Genomic DNA, 23,246 nt, shown 5'->3' on the forward strand with positions numbered 1-23,246 from the left:
TAAATATTTATGGCAGTGTTTTCACTTCAACCCATATATATATATATATATATATATATATATATATATATATATATATATATATATATATATATATATGCACACACACACACACACACATATGTGAAAAAAGAATTTCACTGTATATATGCAAAATGTATAATGTGTGATAAATAAATACAATTAAATTAAATTATTAATAACACACACAGTATATTTACATTACGTTCGGGGTGAGAATATATATACTACCTCAACAGGTAAGATCTGTTGTAAAAAAAAACAAAGCATGAATGGCTATTTTTATTGGTACAAACTACTCTTTAAGTGAGACGTTTCTCTTTAAAGATTTGAACATACAAATATATATATATATATATATATATATATATACCCTCTAGTGGCTATGTATAACATTGAAATCTGTCTCGATCTACCTCACAGATGTTCATACTGCAGTAGTGTAGACCTTTTAGAGTAGCACCATATTTGATATTTGACACGAATGCAAATGCGGCTGAGGCATAGACTTACAGTGTCTGCAATGACTTGTACTGTTGTTTACATGTTGCTTTGATCATTTATTATCGAAAAAATTTTTAAAAAACATATTTCCAAAACACTCGAGTTGTGAGAATTAGATGTGATCTAGGACATTTATAAATATGAAGCTACTCTGAATATAAGGTATATTATAGATTGGACACAAAGACAATAGATAAGTTAATGCTATCAGCTTTTAATGGAGCATGGGTGTGTAGTTTGAAGATTAATGGTTCTATTAACCCCAGAATTGATTATTTTTGTTTTGGGTTGTGGGATTTTCCTGCTTCCTCATTAACTCAATCCACCATTTGTAGTGCTTTATGGGGAGCTGTTTATTAACAGGGCATGCGATCATTCTGACCATGGCAAAAATTATGCTCTATTTCTCTGGCATACACTGATAATGTACTGCTCACTCTTTAGCAGTCACACAGTGTGGTCCCTCTATAAACTCTGCAGGTTTCAAAGCACCCATAGGCCATGTGTTACCATAGGAACAGTATACATAAATGCACAAAATGATGGTATTGTCCTTATCTAGAAGAGAGATGGGAAAAAGCAAGAGATAGGGAGTACAAGGGGAAGGCAAGTGGTAACAGTTAATTGAGAGGTGAATGAGGGCTTTTCTGCTGGTACAGATCAGAAACGTGTGTGCTTTTCACACACAAGAATGGTGTGCTTTTCAACTGCTTTCTTTTCCATTCTAAAAGATATGTGAGCTTAGAAAACTCATCTGGGGAGACATGTGCATGTCATTTCTTACATTTCAAAAGTCTGAAGATTTGATGGATTTGAAGTAGCCTTCCTGGTGGACTGTTCAATTATGTATAGGTTTGAATGTACAGGCGTAATTGGAAAAAATACTGAAAATTGCCACATCAGTAGTTATAATTTGGCCCAGATGGAATCTGCAGGAAATGTGGTGGGAAAAATTGTGGAAAGGTTTTAAACATAGTAAAATTTGTTTAATGGAGCTGAGAGTACTTCATCCATATTGGTAGCTGAAATGAATACCTAATTAGCCCAAAAAACAAAAACAGCTTTCTCTGGGCACAGATTCTGTGGTCCTGGTAATGTGTAATACAAATTACATGGAATGTAATAATGTTTCAGAATGAATATTATGAGGTACTGTGACTGGTCACCATTTCATATAACTATTTTTTTTTTTTTTTTTTTACCATTCTTTTTTAACCTTTTTTTCTTTCTCATAATTTATAATCACCAGTATTTTTTAAAAGAATAACAAATCCTGTTAAAATAATTTTAGATAGTATAGCATGTGATACTTCAGAACACAACTGTCTGTCTTCATGCAAAAACAAAAACAAAAAATAAGGGGATTGAGTTTGTAATTCAATCTTGTTCCAAAACATTCTGTGGTGTGCTTTCACTTTTCAGCCATACTATGTCAACTCTAGGTATTGAGTGGATTTTATGTTTATATATATATATATATATATATATATATATATATATATATATATATATATATATATATATATTTGGGTTGAAGTGAAAAAACTCTGTTTCACAGGCCTCATGCATCAGTGGACAAGTGGTGCGCCTCTGGCGCTGTTCTACAAAACTCTCTCTCTACATCCATCTTTCTCTCTCTTTTTATCTTCTGTTCCTCCAGGCAGAGTGAAAATCTGGCCTCTGGGCATTTAAACCCATTATAGTCTGTCCCTCTCACTCTCCTTCTCTCTCGCTCTTCAGAATGACAGCAAACACTCCTATTCACAGTCCGCCTGATGCATCTCTTCAGGAACACCGGGTTATTTTTAGACCTGTCCTTTTTTAGCACTCCAATCAATGAAATTCTCCACCAGTTTTCCACCGTTTTGTCCCCACAAGACATCCCCTGTCACTTCAGCATAAATGGAGGTCAAAGGAATTGATTTTGGTTCTGGCTCTATCTACATTATTGGAATTTTGCAGTGTGTAAGTGTGTGCACGTTTATTTATGTTTAGGAGATAGTACAGGGTCTAAGTTTATGCCCAAAAGGGCTGATTCAGTTATTAATTCTCTCCATTTCCTCCTGTACTGAACTAGACAGCAAACTGACATTTTTTTTCCTGCTTGGTCATGTGAAAATAGAAAAGAGGAAATTTGCATGGATTCCTTTGAAGTGAAATTTGAATTGATTAATGCCCATATTGGCACGCACATACACACAATGAGGAAGTTGTAGATATCAGCAATGAACTCTGTGTATAATAAGGGTCTGGACAATTTTTCTGCATTAAAGGGGCACTTAAATTATACTTTTGAAGTCATGCAGACTAGCCCTACCCTTAAATCTAATCCTAATTCTAACAAATCAGGTAGGGCATAAATTTGAATGTCTCTTTCCCAGCTATCCTATGTTTCAGATATCCGCCTCACAACATAAAAATTACTGTGCACCTAGTTACTTAACATAAAATGTACCAAATTAGTATGTTTAAGTTTTGCTATTTGTGCGTAACATCACAGAGACAATTTGAAAACCTCAGGACAGCAGTTATTTACTATGTTACATACAGAATAGACAGTACTGTTTCTAATAAAATAAAACAACAGAAATAAAAAAAAAAATTATAATAATAAAACTGTTATCAAGATCAAGAACAATAATAATTTATATAGAATAAATCCTTTACACTAAAAAGAGACAGTGTGACTGTTGAATGCAACACAGTGATGAACCACAGGAAGGCCTCAAAGGAATTTCGGCATTTGAACATGTTAAATGAGGTCAGAAATTACATAGCTGAAAGCCTTCATCTGTGTAGGCACTGTGGTCTGCAGTATTCCAGTGGCTGAAGACAGGCCAGGCACCCAGTGGTCAGCACGGCCCAAAGGTTCAGTGACAGTAACTGCTGTTTCTCCATAAAAAGCAGTGACTGGAACAAAATTTGGAGGTTTGGTGGTGTGATTGTTTACCACACGCGACAGGACTTTGCCCCCCTGTTCATGACCGATGTCTCGGGGCAGCTAAAAGCTTTCCGGAACTCTTCATAGTTGCTCATTGCCCCAATAACCCTTCACCATAGTAACAAGGGTAAAGTGAGTGACAGTGCTGAATAAAGGCTTTAATGTAGATGTAAATGAGCTGAGTGCGTGATTGTTGCCACCCATATCGTACCTATATTTAGGAGGACTGTGAACTCCACTCTGGATCTGATCTCGTGCAGCTTCTGGTCTGTAGGAATTACAGCGAACCTAGAAAATAAAAAGGGGGGGGGGGGGGGGGTTAATAAATTGAAAAACTTATGTGGGAGCTTTTGTCTTGCATTCCCAAATTTTTCTTCTGCAAACTTTTCTCTTTCAACGAAAAAGCTGAAAGAGAACTTTATTGTTCCAAACTCTGAACATCTACCAGGAAAAATACAATCACCCAAGAATCACCCAAAGCTTTTTATTTTAACACACTGTGATTTGCAGAGCACTAATTCTATTCTTGAAAGTTATTTAGCTAGGACATTATGCACATTGGGGAATAGCTGTGAAATAAAACAAATAATAATAAAAAAAGAAACCACAAAAACTAAAAATGACAGAAAATGTTTAAAAATTTCTAAAAAATGTGCTTCATATGGTAACATCTAAATAAACTGTATTTATTCAAGTCAAAAATATTACTAAGTCCATACAGTAATCTGAACCATGGCCATGTATTAACATATATATACAATTATAGTTCATATTTCTGAGCATACATGTACATATTCAAATTCCACTAGTATTTGGGAAAGTATATGTTCCAAGTATTTAAAAAAATATGTTTGTTTTTTTAATGTTTTGAAATATATGTTCCATATACAGTATGTACAGGTATGTGACAATATCAGTTGAAAACCTTTTATTTCAACATATATTTCATATACTGTATTCGTTTTACATATAATGCCATATATCAGATTTCTGTATGAGAACATAATTGAATCAATCTCAAAACATTAGGTTACATCAACAAAACTAATTTTAAGGGTTAGATCAGGTGGAGATAGTTAAGGTATACAGTATATACTGTATAATATATGTACATATGTAATTATGGAAAAAAATAATGCATTTGATATCTGATTGACATTGATGTATCTTTGTGCTGCTTTCTGAGTACTAACATGAGCATAACTGAGAAAGAACAGTTGATTATTGGTCAGACCCACTCCAGGTAACAGAGGCTCCTCAAGTCCTCCTCTCTCTTTCTCGATCCATCTTCTGTAGGCCTATTGACACACACACATGAACAGACATATACGCACAGAAACACACACACTATTTATAAGAATTAACACAGGATGAGGCAAGAAATTTCTGATTCAATTTACTGTATGCTAATTATAGTTATAATAGGATAATTATAGTATAGAAAACACTGTTATACTCTGAAAGATTCCCTCATCCCTCCATTGTCAGCAATGTTCTCTCCCAGTGTCCTCTTCCCCCTGACCTTGAGAGAGGATTGTGGGTAAAGTTTAGTATGGACACATCTGGCACATTTTGATGAGAACAAAAATGAATTGGAAAGGTTGGTCCTTAAGGCCTCTTGTACATTTAGCCCCGCTTCATTCCAGTAGTAGTTGTTGTACTGGTCGATCATGCACTGTGTTTTTTCATTGAAGCGGGCGATTGAGGAATTGCTCCACCACTGGTCCAGGTTCCCATCTTTGTCGTACTTCCTACCTAGATGAACACAACAGATACGCAGATGTCCTTAAGAACCGGTCATCACTATGGCAACTCATGGGTTGAGAATTGTCTATTCTGAATCAAATAAGCTCACCATTGTTATCAAAGCCATGGGTCAGTTCATGGCCAACAATTACACCGATCGCTCCATAGCTTAGGGATCTGTAAAACACAGCGAAACGAAACAATAAAATCTGACAACACATCCTAACTAAACCAAGAAACATTTCCTTTATTTTAAAAGTCTGTATGATCATTTTAGTACAACATTCTAATTAGAACTTAGTATTTTTGTAATACACTTTCATACCAATACTAAATTTCCTCTTCTACATATGTGCTAAAGTATCATTACAAGAAGTAAGATATCACTTACTAAGAAAATAAAGGTAAATGTAATATCATAAATGTTCAGAATAACACATCAGTGTCTCACCGAGGGTAGTTCAATCCCCAGAAAAATGGCTTTTGAAGTTCCCCTGCAGGGAATCCTGGGCAAAGAGAGACAGTTCACTAATCAGCCAAGTAGAAGAACATGATCCATTATATTATTTAAAATGTAAAACTTTCCAATAGGAAATCTGGATCATACTACTATAATTAGGTAAACTTAAATATACTGTAATACAGCATAACACAAGATAACTCACTGATCTGGTTTGTAGAAGAGCTGTAGAATGCATTAACTGTAGTCGGGTTGGTAAACCACCTGATAGACATAAAAAAGCTTTTTTTTTAATCTTATATTTTCAGCATATATATATATATATATATATATATATATATATATATATATATATATATATATATATATATATATATATATATATATACATACATACACAGTGGCCCAAAAAGTATTTGGACACTTAAGCTGAACTTAAAAATGCATGAGTTCCTTTACATTTGAGAACAAAACATCAAACCAATTTGCATTTATTGTAAAGAAAGATAACATAAGCACACTTTTCAAGCAGAACATGTATAAAAAAAAAAAAAAATTAATAAATAAAAGCTTGCTGTGTTTTACATGATAAAACAACAGATATATGGTTTAAAATTAAGACAAAAAATTATTTGGACTCTTGATAATGGCTTCATTAAATATTATAAGTTCAAGTGTTTTAGTTTTTCGTTTGCAATCTTTTCGTTCGCAGAACGTCTTGACAGTGTCTGGGCATAGAATCAACAAGTTTCTTTAAAAGCTGTGGTGAAAATTTCCTTCAGGTTTCAACCACCAGGTGGTTTACCAACCCGACTACAGGTTTTAAGCAATCTGGAAGCTATTAGGGACTCTGTCAATCCTAGTTCTTTTAGATCTGAGAGCTGCTTTTTACACAGTCGATCATGAGATTCTACTCGACCAACTGCAGAACTGGATCGGTCTATCAGGCCCTGTCTTAGACTGGTTTAGTTCCTACTTATGCAGCAGGGAATACTACATTGCAATGGGTACTCACACCTCCAGGCATCATGTGATATCTTGTGGTGTCCCTCATGGCTCAATTGTGGGTCCTCTCTTATTTAACTTATACAGTACATGCTTCCTTTAGCTGGTGTAATTAATCAATACAACATTTCCTTTCATCAGTATGCAGATGACACGCAACACTATCTTTCACTTGCACCAGATGTCCACAATTCAATTTCCACCCTGCTGGGCTGCATAGAGAACATACATTTATGGATGCCACAGAACTTTCTACAGCTAAATAAAAATAAAACAGAAGTACTTGTTATTGGAAATGATGCACAGAGAACATCTATTGTTCGATATCTTGACTCATTATCTCTTAAGGCCAATAATCACGTCAAGAATTTAGGAATCACGTTTGACAGTGATCTCAGTTTTAAAAAGCATATTAGCAATGTTTGTAAAACGGCATATTATCACCTCAGAAACATTTCCAAGTACGTAAAATTCTCACCCCCACTGATAGTGAGAAACTTATTCATGTATTTGTTACGTCTAGACTTGACTACTGCAATAGTTTTGGCTGGGTTCCTAAAGAGGTCAATCAAAAACGTACAAAGAGTTCAAAATGCAGCTGCACGAATGCTGACTCACACTAAAATGAGAAATCACATTACTCTGACACTAAGATCCCTTCACTGGCTGCCTGTATCCTTCAGAATTGATTTCAAGATCCTCTTATTAGTTTTTAAATGTCTTCATGATACTGCCCCTACATCCCTTTGTAATATGGTTACTAAATATACTCCAGCAAGATCACTTAGATCAACCAATGGCAACGTGTTAATTGTACCAAAAACACAGCTAAAAAGTGATGAGTCAGCCTTTAGTCATTACAGTCCCAAGCTATGGAACTCTCTCCCTGACAATATACAAGCAGTTTACTCACTTTACACTTGTCCACTAGGGCCTTTCCCTATGTATGGATATTTTCTTTTTCATTTCTGTGAGGGCATATGTACATGTATATTTTCTCTGTAAAGCACTTTGTAAACACAATTTTTAAAAGATTAAGTAAGTACTATTTACTTACAAAGCTTTCAGTTCATCCACACTAGAACATCGATGATCTGACATTTTCTTCTCCATTGCATCCCATAGGTGCTCTATAAGGTTTAGGTCAGGACTCTGGAAGGGCCATTCTAGGACCTTAATTTTCTTTTTTTGCAAAGTATTCTTTCAATAGGCAGCTAGTATGCTTTGGGTCGTTATCCTGTTGAACGAGCCATTTGGACTCATCTGATTATAAGACAGTTCTTCAAAAGCTGCTGCCTTTCTGTGCATGTTTTTATCCTGGCTTTCTTATTCTTTAAGCAAATAAATGTTTTTTGCCGCATTACTCTCCGTATGTGCCCATACTCATTGATCCGGTGTCTAATGATCTGCCAACCAAGTTGTATCTGGTAATTTTCATTGATGTGTGAGGCAATCCTTGCAGCTGTTTCTTGCCTGTTTCTCTTGATTTTACTCACAATTATCCTGTCCAATCTGCTGGTTGTCTTTATGGGTCTGCCTGTGCGCTTTCTGTTCTCATTCACAAGTCCTTCATCTTTGAACTTTTTTGCAATAAACCCAATTGAGGAGGATGGAGGATTTATTTTTTTACTTGTCCAGCGAGAGTACCTATGAAGAAAATGTCAGATCGCCGATGTTCTAGTGTGGATGAACTGAAAGATTTGGTGGCTGAAACCTGGAGGAAACTTTCAGCACAGCTTTTATAGAAACATGTTGATTTTATGCCCAGATGTTGTCAAGAAGTTCTGCGAACGAAAGGATTGCAAACTAAAAACTAAATCACTTGAACTTGTAATCCTTAATGAAGCCATTATCAAGTGTCCAAATAATTGTTATCATTTAAAACATAACAAGCATCTTTTTGTTAAATGTTCAGCTTGAAAAGTGTGCTTATGCTATCTTTCAGTAAATGCAAATTGGTTTGATGTTTTGTTCTCAAATGCAAAGGAATTCATGCATTTTTAAGTTCAGCTTAAGCGTCCAAATACTTTTTTGGGCTACTATATATATTAACTTTGTTATAAGTTGAGGGTGACAGGAAATGACAGGAGAAGAGGGGGAACAGGGTTGGGAAAGGAACGCGAGGGTCACCCGTGCAGTACCACACCATATGTCGGAGCATTGCCCTCAAGGCTATGGCTCTGACAAAATAAAATGCTTAATATTGTTCCAAGACATTTAATCTCATTTTAGCAGGCTTTGCGATCGCTGTAAACTTACTCTGTGCGAGGGACTGTTTTCCTTAGCCAGCCGATGTCAGACTGAGCAATGAACTTTAGCGTCTGCATGACATTCCCAAAGTAGTCTGTCTCGGTGAATGACAACTTGGTATAAACATAAAACACATTAAACAAAAAGAAGTATGAATTGCACTGATGTCTGCCATTCAAAATTACAAATAAACACAATTAACAAGAACATGAACATGTATAAAGTACAGTTTGGCTTATGAACATACCCGTTTAAGGTCCTCATTGATATAGGTGTCGTTCAGTATAAACTCTGGGTAGCCCACTTTCGCCAAGACTGCATGAGCCTAATGAAAATAATGATGTGAAAGAGACCTTTGGTTTAGCACTCATTCTGATCTTCAATGCTGTCACAAATAGACTGACACACACCTTCTCTGTTGCTTTTCTCTTTGTTTCTTCATCCATCCAGTCATTCTCCTTCTCAAGCATGTCAATAAATGCCCACTTAACACCATCTACAAGTTCTTCCATCTTCACAAATGTTAAGATACATTCATCAGATAAGCAATCATTTAAAGATTTTATCAGTAGGCTATTGTGTACAATAAATTGAGATCTAGTGTTTCATACTGTTATTTGTGATTAGTGCCACTAGATGGCGAAAAAAAAAAACGAATAAATGTAAATGCAAAATTTGAATCAATAGAACCAATGAGTCCATGAATGAACGACGATTAAACAAATGAATAGCTAGTTAAATTTGTAAGGGATACTGTGAAGTCAGTCATTATTGCAAAATAAACCCCTCATATTCAGATCTTGTATGTGCAATAATGACCAGATGACTATAAATATGCACTTATTACATGGCTATTTATCAAATAGATAAATAAATGGACATGAAATATTGATTTGAGTTCAAAGTACTTTCTTGTGTGAGAAGAAAGAGAACAAGGAGTGATATGAGAGAGACAATACTAGCACAGCTATGTACAGTAAAATGATTGCTTGGGACAACTGTCAAATATAGAGTTTAGCACTCGTTGTACTAAATTGTTTGACTACAGAATGACTCATTTTATTGAAGTATTCCAATTAATTATTCTAGGGAGCTATGTAAAAGTGAATATATTATGAAATGTATACACAATAAGAATAACTGAACAACTGAATAAATAAAAGTCATACCATGTGTTTCTTGTCCTCCTGAAAATGCTTATCGACAAACAGCCTACCGGTGGCGTAGATAAGTGTGTTTTCTACATAATTCACACACTTATCCCAGCGAGGGGTCAAAGAGGTTGTGCCTGTGGTCACCTGGGGAAGGAGGTATGCATTTAAACCGAGTGTGACACTGATAAATTAAAGGTGCACTCAGTGATATTTTTTGCTAATTGCTAAACTTTTAAACTGAAAGAAACAGTAATGGTAGAATAGTATTTTTTAAAAATGAGATGATGACTCTAGTCACATAAGTCTTAGGGGCCGTTCACAATGAACACGTATTGTGTACATAAATGTAAACATGCGCAACAGTGCAAGACTGTCATTTTGACCATTGCTGCTGCATCACATCTCACTGTTTTTTTGTTTGTTTGTTTTTTTCTCAGGCCGTTCTACCTACCCCGAGAGTTTGGTAATATTCTCATCTGCTCTGTTTATGTACCCCCCAACGGCAATGCCTCAAGGGCTGCGACACAGGTGGCGGACTGTGTTCATGAACAACTACAGCGCACCCCAAACGCCCTAATTTTCATCATGGGAGATCTTAATCATTGTAACTTAAATACTGCATTGCCAGGTTTTGAACAATATATTAAATGCAACACCAGGAAGAATAGGACTTTGGACAAATGCTATGGTAATGTAAAACATGCATACACAGTCATAGCTAAACCACCCCTGTCTTACTCTGACCATAACATTGTTCACATGATCCCTACATACAAGACAGCCCTAAAGAGCCGTAAACCCCTGGTTAAATCTATTAATGCATGGTCAGAAGACAGCATAGAAACATTAAAAGGTTGCTTTTTATGCACAGACTGGGATATTTTCTCTAGGAAGCTGAGCCTGGACAAAGCCACAGAAGTTACCACAGATTACATAAAATTCTGTGTTGACACTGTGATCCCAAAATGGAAAATAAAAGTCTACCCCAACAACAATCCTTACATCACAAAGGAGATGAAGGTCTGTTTTAACAGAAAAAAGCAGGCATTTAAGACCAATGACCACTTACAACTTAAAACTGTACAAAAGGAGTTGAACCAGAGGCTCAAAGAAGCAAAGGAACACCATAGGGAGGCCATAGAGGAAATCCTCCAGACTATGAACCCTAAAAAACTATGGGACTCAGTGAAAATAGCCACCAACATGAAACCCACAAAGAAATCTTTGCATGTTGTAGAATAACTGGGAAAAGCAAATGAGTTAAATGGTTTTTACAATTATGATTTCTCGGCTAAATGTGACATGGTGCTTGATGGTATTGCTACTGATGATGTTGATAGGCTAGAGATTGACCCTAAATCCATCAACAAGGTCCTTAAGCAAATTAGTGTCAACAAGGCCACAGGTCCAGATGGCATCTCTGCTTTTCTATTAAGAACACGTGCAGATGAATTGACACCTGCCTGGTGCCCCATTTTCCAGAGGTCCCTACATTCTCATACCGTACCGACACAATGGAAAAAGGCAATCATCACACCTGTCCCTAAGAAACCCTGTCCACAGGAGAATAATGATTTTAGACCTATTGCTTTAACCTCTGTTGTGATGAAGTGTATGCAGAAGCTCATTGTGAGCAAACTACAGCTGGATGTAGGCCCAGAGCTAGATCCTACCAGTTCGCATACAAACACTGATGATGCAACCAACAGTATAGTGCACCTAGTGACTAAACACCTTGAGAATCCTAGAGCCTATGCTAGACTGTTGTTTGTAGATTTTAGCTCAGCCTTTAACACTCTGGAGCCTCATGTTCTCCTGAAAATACTGCAGCAGATGAATGTCAACTTCTTTATTATTAAGTGGTACCACTCATTTCTGACCAACCGCAGCCAGCAGGTCAGGGTGAACAGGACGTTGTCTGAACCCTTGACCATCAGCACCGGAGCCCACCAGGGGTGCGTCAGTTCCCCAGTCCTGTTCACACTGTACACCAATACATGGTGTTAGCAGTCTGCTAACTGCTAACAATTAAATGATTAAGTTCTGTGATGACACAGCTATCCTGGGTCTCATATCAGATACATCAGATACAGTTGTATACAAACATGAGATTCAGAACTTTATCCAGTGGAGCAACAAACACTTTCTTACCCTTAATATTAAGAAAACAATGGAGATGGTGTTCGACCCCAAATCCATTGGTGACCACACACTATAGGTTATCCATGACCAGAACATAACCCAGGTTGACTCTTACAGACATCTGGGTATATACATTGACAATAAACTGACATGGAATGTTCAGGTAGAAAACATCTGTGCTAGGGTCCAACAGTGGCTACAATTCCTTCGTAGGCTGAGGGTCTTTGGTGTCAACAAGAAAGTGTTGCTCCTCTTCTACCATGCCGTAGTTGAGAGCCATAAAAATCATGGGAGTCAGGCAGCATCCCAGACTCCAGGCTGTCTTTGAAGAAACAATCATCAGACAGGTCCAAAAAAAAAATTCAGACCTCACCCATGTTTTTAATTGTAACTATAAACTTGTACACTTTATGATGTTTTTATGATTTTTTTTTTTAATAATGATTGTAACCATTATGATGACTACAGGTGTGCTGTACGACGGGCAGTGTGCGATTGGTTGGTTGATGGCAGTCTGTGTATGTACTGTAGGTACTGTGTCTTATCTTATCTTATCTTATCTTCTTTTTCTTCTTTTTTCAGCTTCAGGAGCACCACGTTTTTTTAGATACCAAGTCAAATTAAAAATAACTTAAAAAAAAATTAGTCTCTCAACACTTGCGTTTTGCTTTATTCGTGGTGCTGCATCTACGTTTAAAAAAAAAAATTTTTTAACAAGGACACGTTCGGTGTAAACGGCCCCTAAGAGACAAAACTGCTTTATTCTACATATGGTGCTGGCCGCACATTCATGGGCGCCACCATGTATGACCAGCCAAATATAGCTTGTTTTATCCAAAGTTGCTTTCAAGGCAAGTCAGTCCACTCGGTGGCCAACATTGGAACACTCCTAGGCAAGCGGGCAGGCATACAAGTACAGCTCCTATCTTGAATGGGGAAAGACTGAAATCTCCAAAACTGTTGATCAAGATTATGATCAAATAAAATATTTTAAATCAGCAGTAAAATCTGACAACAGTGATTTCCTTAATTGTGCTTCAGCAGAGAACGCTTCACGAGTCTGAGAACAAATTTGCCTCTGAGCAACCGCCTACTGCCATGACGCACTGTGAGTGATGAATCGGTCTCCCTTTACCCTTAGTTATCTAATTGTACATTTCGGAATATTTAGCAATAAACATAAAATATATTGTTTCTGTACTTATAATCAACAACCTAAAATCATTCCCATTGTTTTTTATTCAATTACATCATTCTCAGTGCTTGGTTGGATTGTAGTTTTTACCCTCGTAAAAGATGGTAAGTACACAATCTTGAACCATCGTCTATTTTGTCCGATTTTCAAACACTTTTTTGCCTCAAAACAAAGTTTGTGATGTTGTGATTCACCTCGGAGCTGGATGGTTTGGTTCATGGCTTATTTCTCTTTTATGGAGGATTTCATGAGAAGCCTATAATCCAGGTTCTGAATAAGTGGGTGGGGCACTGTTGCGCTCTATTGGCTTTTTTACCTGTAAAACAGGACTTCCTTTGCTACACCTGCCATTTTGGGCATTCCAATTTCTCCCATTCATTTTAATACAAGTGGTCTGTCTAAACTAAATTGTCTTTGGTTTTAGCTGTTATTGAATGCTTTCATACGAAATATATTAATCATGGTTGACAGCAAAACATTTTTTCTTTTTCTTTTTTTTTTTTTTTGCATCTACAGTACACAGGTGTCACCGCAACATCAACACAAATTTTACTTAGTGCACCTTTAATGCAAATCTGTTTAATCAATGATTGTGAAGACGGTGGAGGTTTGAAATTAGGAGGTCATTCACTTACCCGAGCAAAGTCCAGGAATCTGTAGAGAAAGCGTCGACTCAAGGTGGTGATTCGGGAGAAAACTGATCTCCATATGACGTAATTGGCAACCGTCCTGGGCGAAGATGAAAATAACAGTTCAAAAAGAAGTTCTTTTTGTAAAACTGTTAAGAAATCATATTGTCATTTGTTTTATGGTTGTCAAAGTATACAGAAATTGCTGACAGATTTCACATCTCTTTTGTTTGAGAAATAATAATAATTAATAGTAAGCCTTTAAAAACCTCATACCGATCGATTAATAATATGTGCTATGGTTGATGCAGTCATGGCCCTGGTTATGTTAAATAATAAAAGTAGGTAGCAGGCAACTGAATAGATAACTGAATTACAGAGTAATCGTGAATCTGTTATTGACCAGAGCAGGTAATAATCAAATAACAGAACAGAGAGAACACATCCAGTGCACACAAACATGGTTATGCACTCACTATTGATGTTGTCCAGACAAGCAGAAGGTTTTAATGGGGTCTGGTTTTCTGGGTACCTGGTTTCTGTGGAGTTGATGAGTTTGAAGAGGTCTTTCAAATACTGAGGGGCACGTACAATCACCTGCTCTGAAGAGGAGATTTTCATGTCTGGGTACAGCTCTGTGTCAATCACTGCTCTGACAAAAACCAGCCAGTTAAACTGCAGGCAGGGGAAAGAAAATGAATTACAGAGAGATGGCCTAATACAAGTTGGGAAATAAGTATGTGCATAAATATGACAGAGTGTTGGATTAAAGTGATGGTTCAGCTAAATATGCTAATTTTGTCATCATTTACTCACCCTCATATTGTTCCAAACCCATATGACATACTTTCTTCAGTGGAATACTATGGGATATTTTAGGCAGAATGTTGGAGACTGACAGCCTCACAGTTCACTTTCATTGCTTCTTTTTCAACACATTTAAAAAGTGAATGGTGACTGAACATGTCATTCTGCCTAACATCTCTCTTTCATGCTAAAGAAAGTCATATGGTTTTAAACAACATGTAGGTCAGTAATTGATTACAGAATTTGCATTTTTGTGTAAGAAGCCCCTTTAATAACTATGTTTTTATGAATAATATTGTGCTTACCTCTGGAATAAGGCGCTGCAGTTTAGACAAACTGTTTTTGTTGTACATGTTTTCACTGGTACGGTTTTCTAATGGTATCACTATCTAAACACACACACACACACACTTCATTGAAACATCAAGTGCCCTGACAGCATTGTTTTATACCTCAATGCCAATAATTTGTAGGAATTTGGCTGCTGCAGTGTGTTTTTCAGTGTTTAGCCACTTGCCTGTGCAAGCTTCATTTCAAAATCAAGTACTTGTTTCATCTGAGCTTCAGCAGCCTGCTCATTGGCTCCCAACATGACAGAAACATCCACCATCAACCTAAAAAGAGCCTCTCGATACTGCAGAGCAATTCACAGAGAGAGAGATACAAAGGTTCTAGTGGTTTAACCAGAGCTGTCTGTGACTGCATCTAATAATGTTTATGTTAACGAATATATTACCATTTGTGCCTCAGTTGTATTAGTGATGTAGTCCTCTCTGGATGACAGCGACAAAGAGGCCTGATCCAGCTAGGATATAACAGAGTATGAGTGTCTTACAAAGAATTCTCAGAATGGTTCAGATAATTAATCGCATTTATTTTAAAAAGCACACCATCATTATTCAGACTTATTGACTTATCCATGTATTAAAACCTAGTGAGCTGACTCACTATTAGGGATGTAACCGTTTCAAGGTTTCACAATATACCTCGTTTTTAAAACGGACGGTTATCATACCGTTGAAATCTTCTCACTGACGGTATTGCATGAATATAAAGACAGATTTCAGAACTTTTCTAAAATCCAAATTGGTTTAATAAAGAGAGAATCGGCGACATTTACAGCATCATATAAACTTGGCAAGATAAAATAAATCTTTAAATTGTGCCTTCCTCATATTACATTCGACTGTCACTCAATTTTAAAGATGACATGCAGGTGTTGCGAGCACAGCGCATCAAGATCACATCAGAAGTGCAGCACGAGCGCATCATACAGACATATCCGAGCCTGAACCTTTATTTCCAGTGGTTGAAGTCCACTGTGTGGGATTACTTTGGGTATGTTAAAGACCCACGAGGCACCATCAATGTTGATGTTTAACCAGTCTGTAAAGTTTGTCGCAAAAAAGGATCGGCACAGGTGGGAAACACCTCAAACCTTAAGCACCTTCTCCGTGAGCACCATCCCGTGGAATTTGCGGAGATGATGTAGGTGGAAATACAGTAAACAGAATAATAAATTATAGCCCCTGTTTACTAAAAAAAACAAAAAACAGATTCAATGTAGTTTTACATAATTTGTAATGACTAGGTAGGCTAAAGTTATGTTTACGCTTTCTGTCACATTCACAAATGCTGCAGACAGATTTAAGCACTTGTTCAACATTACAATGTGCCAACTGATTGTTCATTTGCATAAGTGCAGCGCAACAGTAGGCCAACAATGTGTTTGATACTACCACTAATAATATGTTTTACTTGTGAAACATAGTACTAAATAGGGTTTACAAAGTGCATGGCTTTTGGTGTGCAGGAAATTGTCATTGACAATATGCATGCAGGAAATTGACTGTGAAAGTGTGGAAAATAGACACTTTTGGACAAAATGGCAATAAACAAACTGCAAATGAATAACATATTTTCAGTAGGTATTGTTTAGAATTAAACAAAATCACAAATGCGACAAATTCTGAATGCATACAAATGCATTTCTGAAATGTTAACCTGGGCAATAATCATTACAAATTATTACAATTCAATTTCATAAATCATAAAATAACAATAACAAAATATTTTTTTCATTATAATCATCTGACTTGTACATGTTGCAATTTTTTTTGTTATTGTTTTACCTGTTTGAGATTTTTTTCTTTTCTTTTTTTAACTTGTCGGATTAAGAGAGCGTCCTGATGTTCAAATCCAAATTGGTGGTTGAAAAATTGGTTATAACTGAAATATTTATCTGTGTCTTTATCAGACATATTTCAATAGCCAAATATTAAACTGCTAATAATATCATCAATGCACCTCAATACCATGATACAATAATACCTTGGTAATTTTTGTGTTGTTATCATACCGTAAAAATGTCATTCCGTTACACCCCTACTCACTATCCACTGCCTACTTGGGCAGCTGTCTACATGAACAGATTTCTACCTGAAATGGAACCTCATAAGTGAATGATTTGAGCATCACCTTGATTATGTACTTGTTTGAGTTCTTGTCGTCATAAGAAACAAATAGACGTATGAGGACGGACTTGCTGTGCTGGTTGCGTATCTCAGCCAGTGTCTTCAGCAGGTCAAACTGAGACTCCACCCACTGCGAGGAAGAACCTAGTGTGTCCCCGAGAACCGGCCAGCGGAATTCTTTCTGCTTTAGATTCTTCAGCAGAGGCTTTGCATCTACAATCTCCAGGGCAGCTGTCATAATAAAGTTAGCAAAGGGGAGATACAGAAGTGAAGGTGGTTATGGTGAAATCTGAAGATCAGGTTCCGTACCCGTAAATTAAATTGTGATTAGTATGAAATGGTCTTCAGTTCTTACTTTCATTCATGCAGGAAATGTAGAGGATTTTGGCTTTCTTCACTGCCTCAATGTCTTTATCTCCGATGGGCTGCTCTAACAATTCTGTGGCACAAAAATGAAAACCATAATTTACTCACCCTCAGGTCATTCCAAACCTGTATTATTTGCTTTCTCCTGTGGAATTAAAAATGAGATGTTTAGGAGAATGTTCTGGCTGCTCTTTTCCACACTGTGAAAGTAAATGGCGACATGGGCTGCCAAGCACCATATAAGCATCATTATAGTAGACCACTTGACTAGTACACTACATTTGAAAGCGCTCTGATGCCATACAATAGCTTTGTGTATGTAAAAGACCAGCATTTAATTTATTTGTTGCTGAAAAATGTCCTCTGCCGTAGCTTTCAAATTTAATTTGCATTTAAAATAATGCTGTCGATTTAACGTGTTCATTTAATGTGATTATATGGAAAATAACGTGTTAAAAGAATTTAAGCAATTAATCATTCCCCTGAACTGTACGTAATTTCCGTAATAAGGAATGTTCCTATCATCGGAGCAATTCAAGCTTGATGTACCACCTTGATGCAGTACAGGGCAGTCAGAGCACCAGCTGTAGGTGCAACATGCCTCATCAAACAATGAGAGAAACAGGCAGCACAGCCTTCCACAGACAGTTGCACTTTTGCACTCAAATGCAGCTGGACCGAGCAAAACAGAATGCCGGAATCTCAAAAAACAAAAACAAAACAAAACAAAAATTGGATATTCAGGGTTCAACACAAGATAAGCTCAATCTGTTGATCATTTGTTTTAAAAAAAAACAAAAACAAAGTTACAGTGAGACACTTACAATAGAAGTGAATGGACCAATTTTTGGAGAGTTTAATGGCAGAAATGAGAAGCTTATAATAATAATAATAATAATAATAATAATAATAATAATAAAAAAACACTAACAATAATTCTTCTGTTGTTGTTTGAATTGTCAATTTAACAGTTGTTTTAAGGTTTTAATGTTTACAGTGTTACATTGTCATGGCAACAAAGTTGTAAAATTAGATATAACTTTACATGGGAAAGGTTAATAAGCGGTGTTATCCCACTCAAATCATGTTAACAGGTAAATTGTTTATGTTAATGGCAATATTTTTGGAACAGCGAGTGTTTTAATGTTTCATTTTTGGAGCTCAACAGCCCCCACATCCCGATCCACTTTCATTTCATGGAAAAGAACAGCCAGGACATTCTGCAAAATAACAAATTTGGTGTTCCAAAGAAGGTATAAAATCATATGGATTTGGAACAACATGTTGGTGAGTAAATGATGACAGATTTTTGATATTTGGTTGAACTATTCCTTCACTCTTCTGGATCATGTGGATCAGCATACCTCTCAGCTTGAGGTCCACATTCTGTCGGAGCCATGGGTAAATCCCAAAGCTTGAAGAATCCTCTGGAATGGGGTTTTCCTGTAGCCAGCCTCCGCATGCGTACTGGTAAAAGTAATCACATGGTTCTACAGACTGGTCCATCTTACTAAGAATAGAGCCGGCTAAAGTAGACATAAACACAATCACTATTATGGTACTCTCAAACTCCACATAAGTAGACACTCTCTTTTTTAAAGGGTAGTTTGCTTAGTTTTTCTGAATGATAATGCTAGCTTTACTGTAAGTGTAAGTGGAGTTCAGGAACAATTATATGAGAAGTTTACCTGCTTCAATACAGTGTGGAGTAAGGCAGAATTCTTCATTGTTTGTTTTGTTTGACACTACAAGGAAAGGGATGAATAAATCTGTCAAGTGGACCCACTGGAAAACAAGACAACTATGGCCTGAAATGACCGCCATGCACACACGTACTCACTCACACACACACACACTGTTCACACTGTACTCAGGCTTCAGCTGTCCATGGCCTGCATGACAATGAAAAAAAAAAAAACATGCTCTACTACACACCCACAAAAAAAAAAAAAAAAAAAGCCATTAAAGGGATTGTCCACCCATAAATGTAAATGTCTTTATCATGTACTCACCCTTATGTTGCTAGAAACCTACCTATATGATTTTATTTATTTATTTATTTTACCTCTGTAATTGCACCAGAAAAGCTATGGTTTCAGAAGCTGTACATTTTCAATTAATAACGACATGAATTTCAGTCTGTTTCTCACACAAAGATCTCTCTAATGGCTTCAGAAGACTTAGAATATAGTGAATGACTACTTTTATGATGCCTTTTTGGTGTTTGACAGTTAGAGTCACCACCCTCAATCATTGTATTAAAAAAAGCAGCTTATACTTTCTGAAAACCTTTTATGATTTAAAATAACAGTTGTTTTAATGAAGTAAAAATTTTGTTCTACAGAAGAAGGAAAGTCTTACCTGTTTTTAAAGACATGAGGGTGAGTAAATGATGACAGAACTTTTTTTTTTTTTTTTTGGTGGGTGAACTCTCTTTTAGGCAGCAAACCTTCAATTACAGTGCATATAAACACAAACCCCCTGCAGCAAACTGAGCTAATGCAGCAAAACAATTGTCACTTTGCACAGCGCATGTAAGTAATCACCCATTTTACGCCATGAAAAGTCGACAGTGTAAACTTTCTATGCACAGGTCAGTAAAGCTGGGTGAATTTGTCCAAGAGTGAGTGAGCACAAAACATGTGCGTGTGATGTTTATGTTTTGAAATTGGATAATTAAGCATTGTTTTAGAGGCCAGTGTTTATGGTTCAGTCCACAACTGGACAGCAGATGACCACAGCAGGATCCAGCAACTGGCCCGGTGGGACTGAGCCTCATCATTCCCAGAACAAGAAGAAACAGCCTCATGTATGTGTGACCCGAAATAGGTACAGACAAAAATGTGCATAATTACACTCTAGTCTCGCCACAAATATGCAGGCAGCCCTCAAAAACTGAGAGCAATAAGAAGAAAATAATTTATTTACTGTCTCATCTGCATACCCCACCCAAGCTTGATGTGCATTCACACACTTACAGAGAATTGATTAAACAAGCTGTTCATGATTTCTCAGGTCCCATGAGAGTTATGGTCATTCATATCTTTTTCTATACTACGCTGTCTGTCTCTTAATAAAATACAATACCCAAAAAAGATAATTCTGTCATCATTTACTCACTCTCATGTCCTTACACAAAGCTATTGTATAGCTGCAGGAGACTTGGAATATAGTGCACAAGTTGTATGGTCTAATTTTGTGGTCCTTTTTAGAGCTTTACAGCCACTGGTCACTCTATTCTTACATTGTATGGAAAAGAGCTGTGTGAAAAATTTTCACAAAATCTTTTGCGTTCCATGAAAGAAAGTTATACAACAAAGGATGTGTAAATGATGACAGAAGTTACTTTTTGGGTGAACTATCCCTTTAAATTCCAAACCGACACAGAAGTGTGTGATCATAGCCCTCTTGCCTCAAAACTTTAATGACACATATATGTTCCCTAACCGGGGCTCCTACTTTGAACAGCTCTGTGCTAATTACAGCCTTCAAAGACACGCTCTGCTTGTAACAGTATACACTCCTAAAATAATCTCACACACAAACACAAATCTAAACACAGTTCAACTGACAGAACACAGCACATAGTATCTATAATCTATCTATCTGTCTGTCTGTCTGTCTGTCTATCTATCTATCTATCTATCTATCTCTATATATATATATATATATATATATATATATATATATATATATATATATATATATATATATATATATATATATATATATATTGTACAGAGACTTAAGTTGCACGCTTGCAATGAATGATGTGCCATATAGAGCATGTTAATAGTAAAGTAGGTGAATTCAAAGCGTTTACTTACCCGTGATGACGGCAATCAATAGTGCGAGACAGATACACAAACACACTGCCAGGGCGACTTTCAGCAGAGTGTTTGGGCCTGCGCTTGGTTTGGTTCCTCCTCTCCCTAGCCTCTCCATTTCCATACTGCCACTAAACTGAATGTGTTTTCTCTCTTTCTATCCCTCTCTCTACTCCTCTCTACCCCGCTGACTGTGCCCTTTTTTCAACCCCAGCTGGCCTAAAGCACCTAACTGTGCTTTAGGTCCTGATCCCGGATCAGTGTCGTGTCTGTGGCCCCTGTGGATTGCTGTGGGACCATGCAGAGTTGATGTCACCTCACAAGTTTCAGATCAGCAGATGATGCACTCTATGGCGATCAACAGCTCAATGCAAATCAAAATTAACTAAAGTATGCTCTATTGGTCAATGAGATTCCCAAAATAAGAGAGAGGATGGGAGAGAGAAGAATAGGCAAGGAGGGAGTGGAACGAGGCAGAAAGAGTGATTGAGAGAGAGAGAGAGAGAGAGAGAGAGAGAGAGAGGACCAAGAGTAGGAGGAACGTTTCTCTATAGAGCCAACTGGAGCACCTTACTAACAGGCCTAATTATAGCGCCCTCAAGAAAGGGCGGGATGATTCTGAGTATGTGTGTTTACCTATTGAGATATAGTCTGTGTTTATGCAGCAGGTGTGTGTTACTGACTCTATGCACCTGCCCACTCAGCACTAAGTTTGGGATGATGAGCCCAGTGATTAAATGTAGCCACTTCCCTGTTTATTCCCTGAATGTCAGAGCCCAAATCATAAAATAGAATGGGGAACACACACAAGTGCATGAGATGCGTCTGTGCAAGGAACAGACCCAACGTTTCATGAATGTTTCTCATAACTGCTCACTGTCTAAAATATCTTTATATCACAATACCACAGCACTAACATAGTATTTTTTGAAAGGGTGTCATGCTAAATATAAGGATAAAACAGATCCGATTATATTTTGTGAAAATTTCAAAGCACTGTCATAGTGTTTAAGATCTTAATTTCCAGTCTATAAAAGGAATATTCCAGATTTAATACAAGTTAGAAATCGAAATTAAAAGCATTTGTTGCATAATGTTGATTACCACAAAAATTCGACTCGTCCCTTCTTTTCTTTAAAAAAGGCAAAAAAAGGCACAAAAAATTAAAAAAAATAAAAAAGAGAGAGAGAGAAAAAGAAAGAAAAATGGGTTAGAGTGAGACACTAACAATGGTAGCAGGGGCGAGGCCAGAAATCTCCAAATGAGTGGACTTTGGTGAAACAGGGTGGACCTCTATTCTGTGCCTAATTTCATCATGAATATAATGAAGTGTGCCTCTTTCTTCAGCCTTTATGAGTTGCATTATTACATGTACAATAACAATATTTATTTATTTTATTTTATTTATTTTTTTACAATTATTAAGTTTATTATTAGAAATGTACCTTAACAGGTCATAATGATGCAAATGTAATGGGGTTGCCTCTGAGTTGTGTTGAATAAAGCACTCGATTGACACCATCTCATGCCTTTGGTGAATTTTATTCTGTTTAAACACATTGAAAAGCAGTGGTCAGTCCCAATAATCATACTCACGCATGTTCCACCACAACCACTCTCCGGGCTGGCGCAAATCTTAATCTTTATGTATGAACAATATAGGACAGGTATACAATAATTACACATATTATTTAAAATATAAAGTCTGTACCTAAACACATTTAA

At 36.7% G+C, this 23,246-nt stretch overlaps 1 protein-coding gene across 3 annotated transcripts; it reads right to left on the bottom strand.

Moving 5' to 3' along the window:
- Nucleotides 1-206: 206 nt before the first annotated feature.
- On the bottom strand, nt 207-21,968 carry LOC127434632 (phosphate-regulating neutral endopeptidase PHEX-like). 3 transcript variants are annotated; one of them, XM_051687506.1, is made up of 22 exons: nt 21,522-21,968; nt 19,383-19,439; nt 19,059-19,220; nt 17,684-17,767; nt 17,333-17,559; nt 15,591-15,659; nt 15,372-15,488; nt 15,160-15,243; nt 14,580-14,722; nt 14,054-14,147; nt 10,097-10,225; nt 9,338-9,439; nt 9,175-9,252; nt 8,937-9,040; nt 5,878-5,936; nt 5,664-5,718; nt 5,322-5,389; nt 5,091-5,221; nt 4,923-4,988; nt 4,660-4,764; nt 3,678-3,754; nt 207-3,574 (listed from the first exon to the last, which is right to left on the bottom strand). In XM_051687506.1, the coding sequence occupies exons 1-22, from the start codon at nt 21,643-21,645 to the stop codon at nt 3,472-3,474; spliced, it is 2,238 nt and encodes a 745-aa protein (XP_051543466.1). In that variant the 5' UTR covers nt 21,646-21,968; the 3' UTR covers nt 207-3,471. The 3 variants fall into 3 exon arrangements, with proteins under 3 accessions (XP_051543466.1, XP_051543464.1, XP_051543467.1); XM_051687504.1 differs by having other exon boundaries at nt 4,923-5,221; XM_051687507.1 differs by having other exon boundaries at nt 4,923-5,221; nt 19,059-19,161; nt 21,522-21,647.
- Between the last annotated feature and the right edge of the window lie 1,278 nt (nt 21,969-23,246).

This window comes from Myxocyprinus asiaticus, chromosome 44, assembly GCF_019703515.2.
Source record: "Myxocyprinus asiaticus isolate MX2 ecotype Aquarium Trade chromosome 44, UBuf_Myxa_2, whole genome shotgun sequence".
NCBI lineage: Eukaryota > Metazoa > Chordata > Actinopteri > Cypriniformes > Catostomidae > Myxocyprinus > Myxocyprinus asiaticus.

Excerpts from the sequence above, each read along its gene's own strand:
- LOC127434632 (XM_051687504.1), bottom strand. The coding sequence starts at position 21,645 with ATGGAAATGGAGAGGCTAGGGAGAGGAGGAACCAAACCAAGCGCAGGC. Across the intron at positions 9,440-10,096 it reads AGGAGGACAAGAAACACATG|ATGGAAGAACTTGTAGATGG; the intron begins GTATGACTTTTA and ends ACATTTGTGAAG. Across the intron at positions 4,765-4,922 it reads GGATGAGGGAATCTTTCAGA|GCCTACAGAAGATGGATCGA; the intron begins GTATAACAGTGT and ends GTGTGTCAATAG.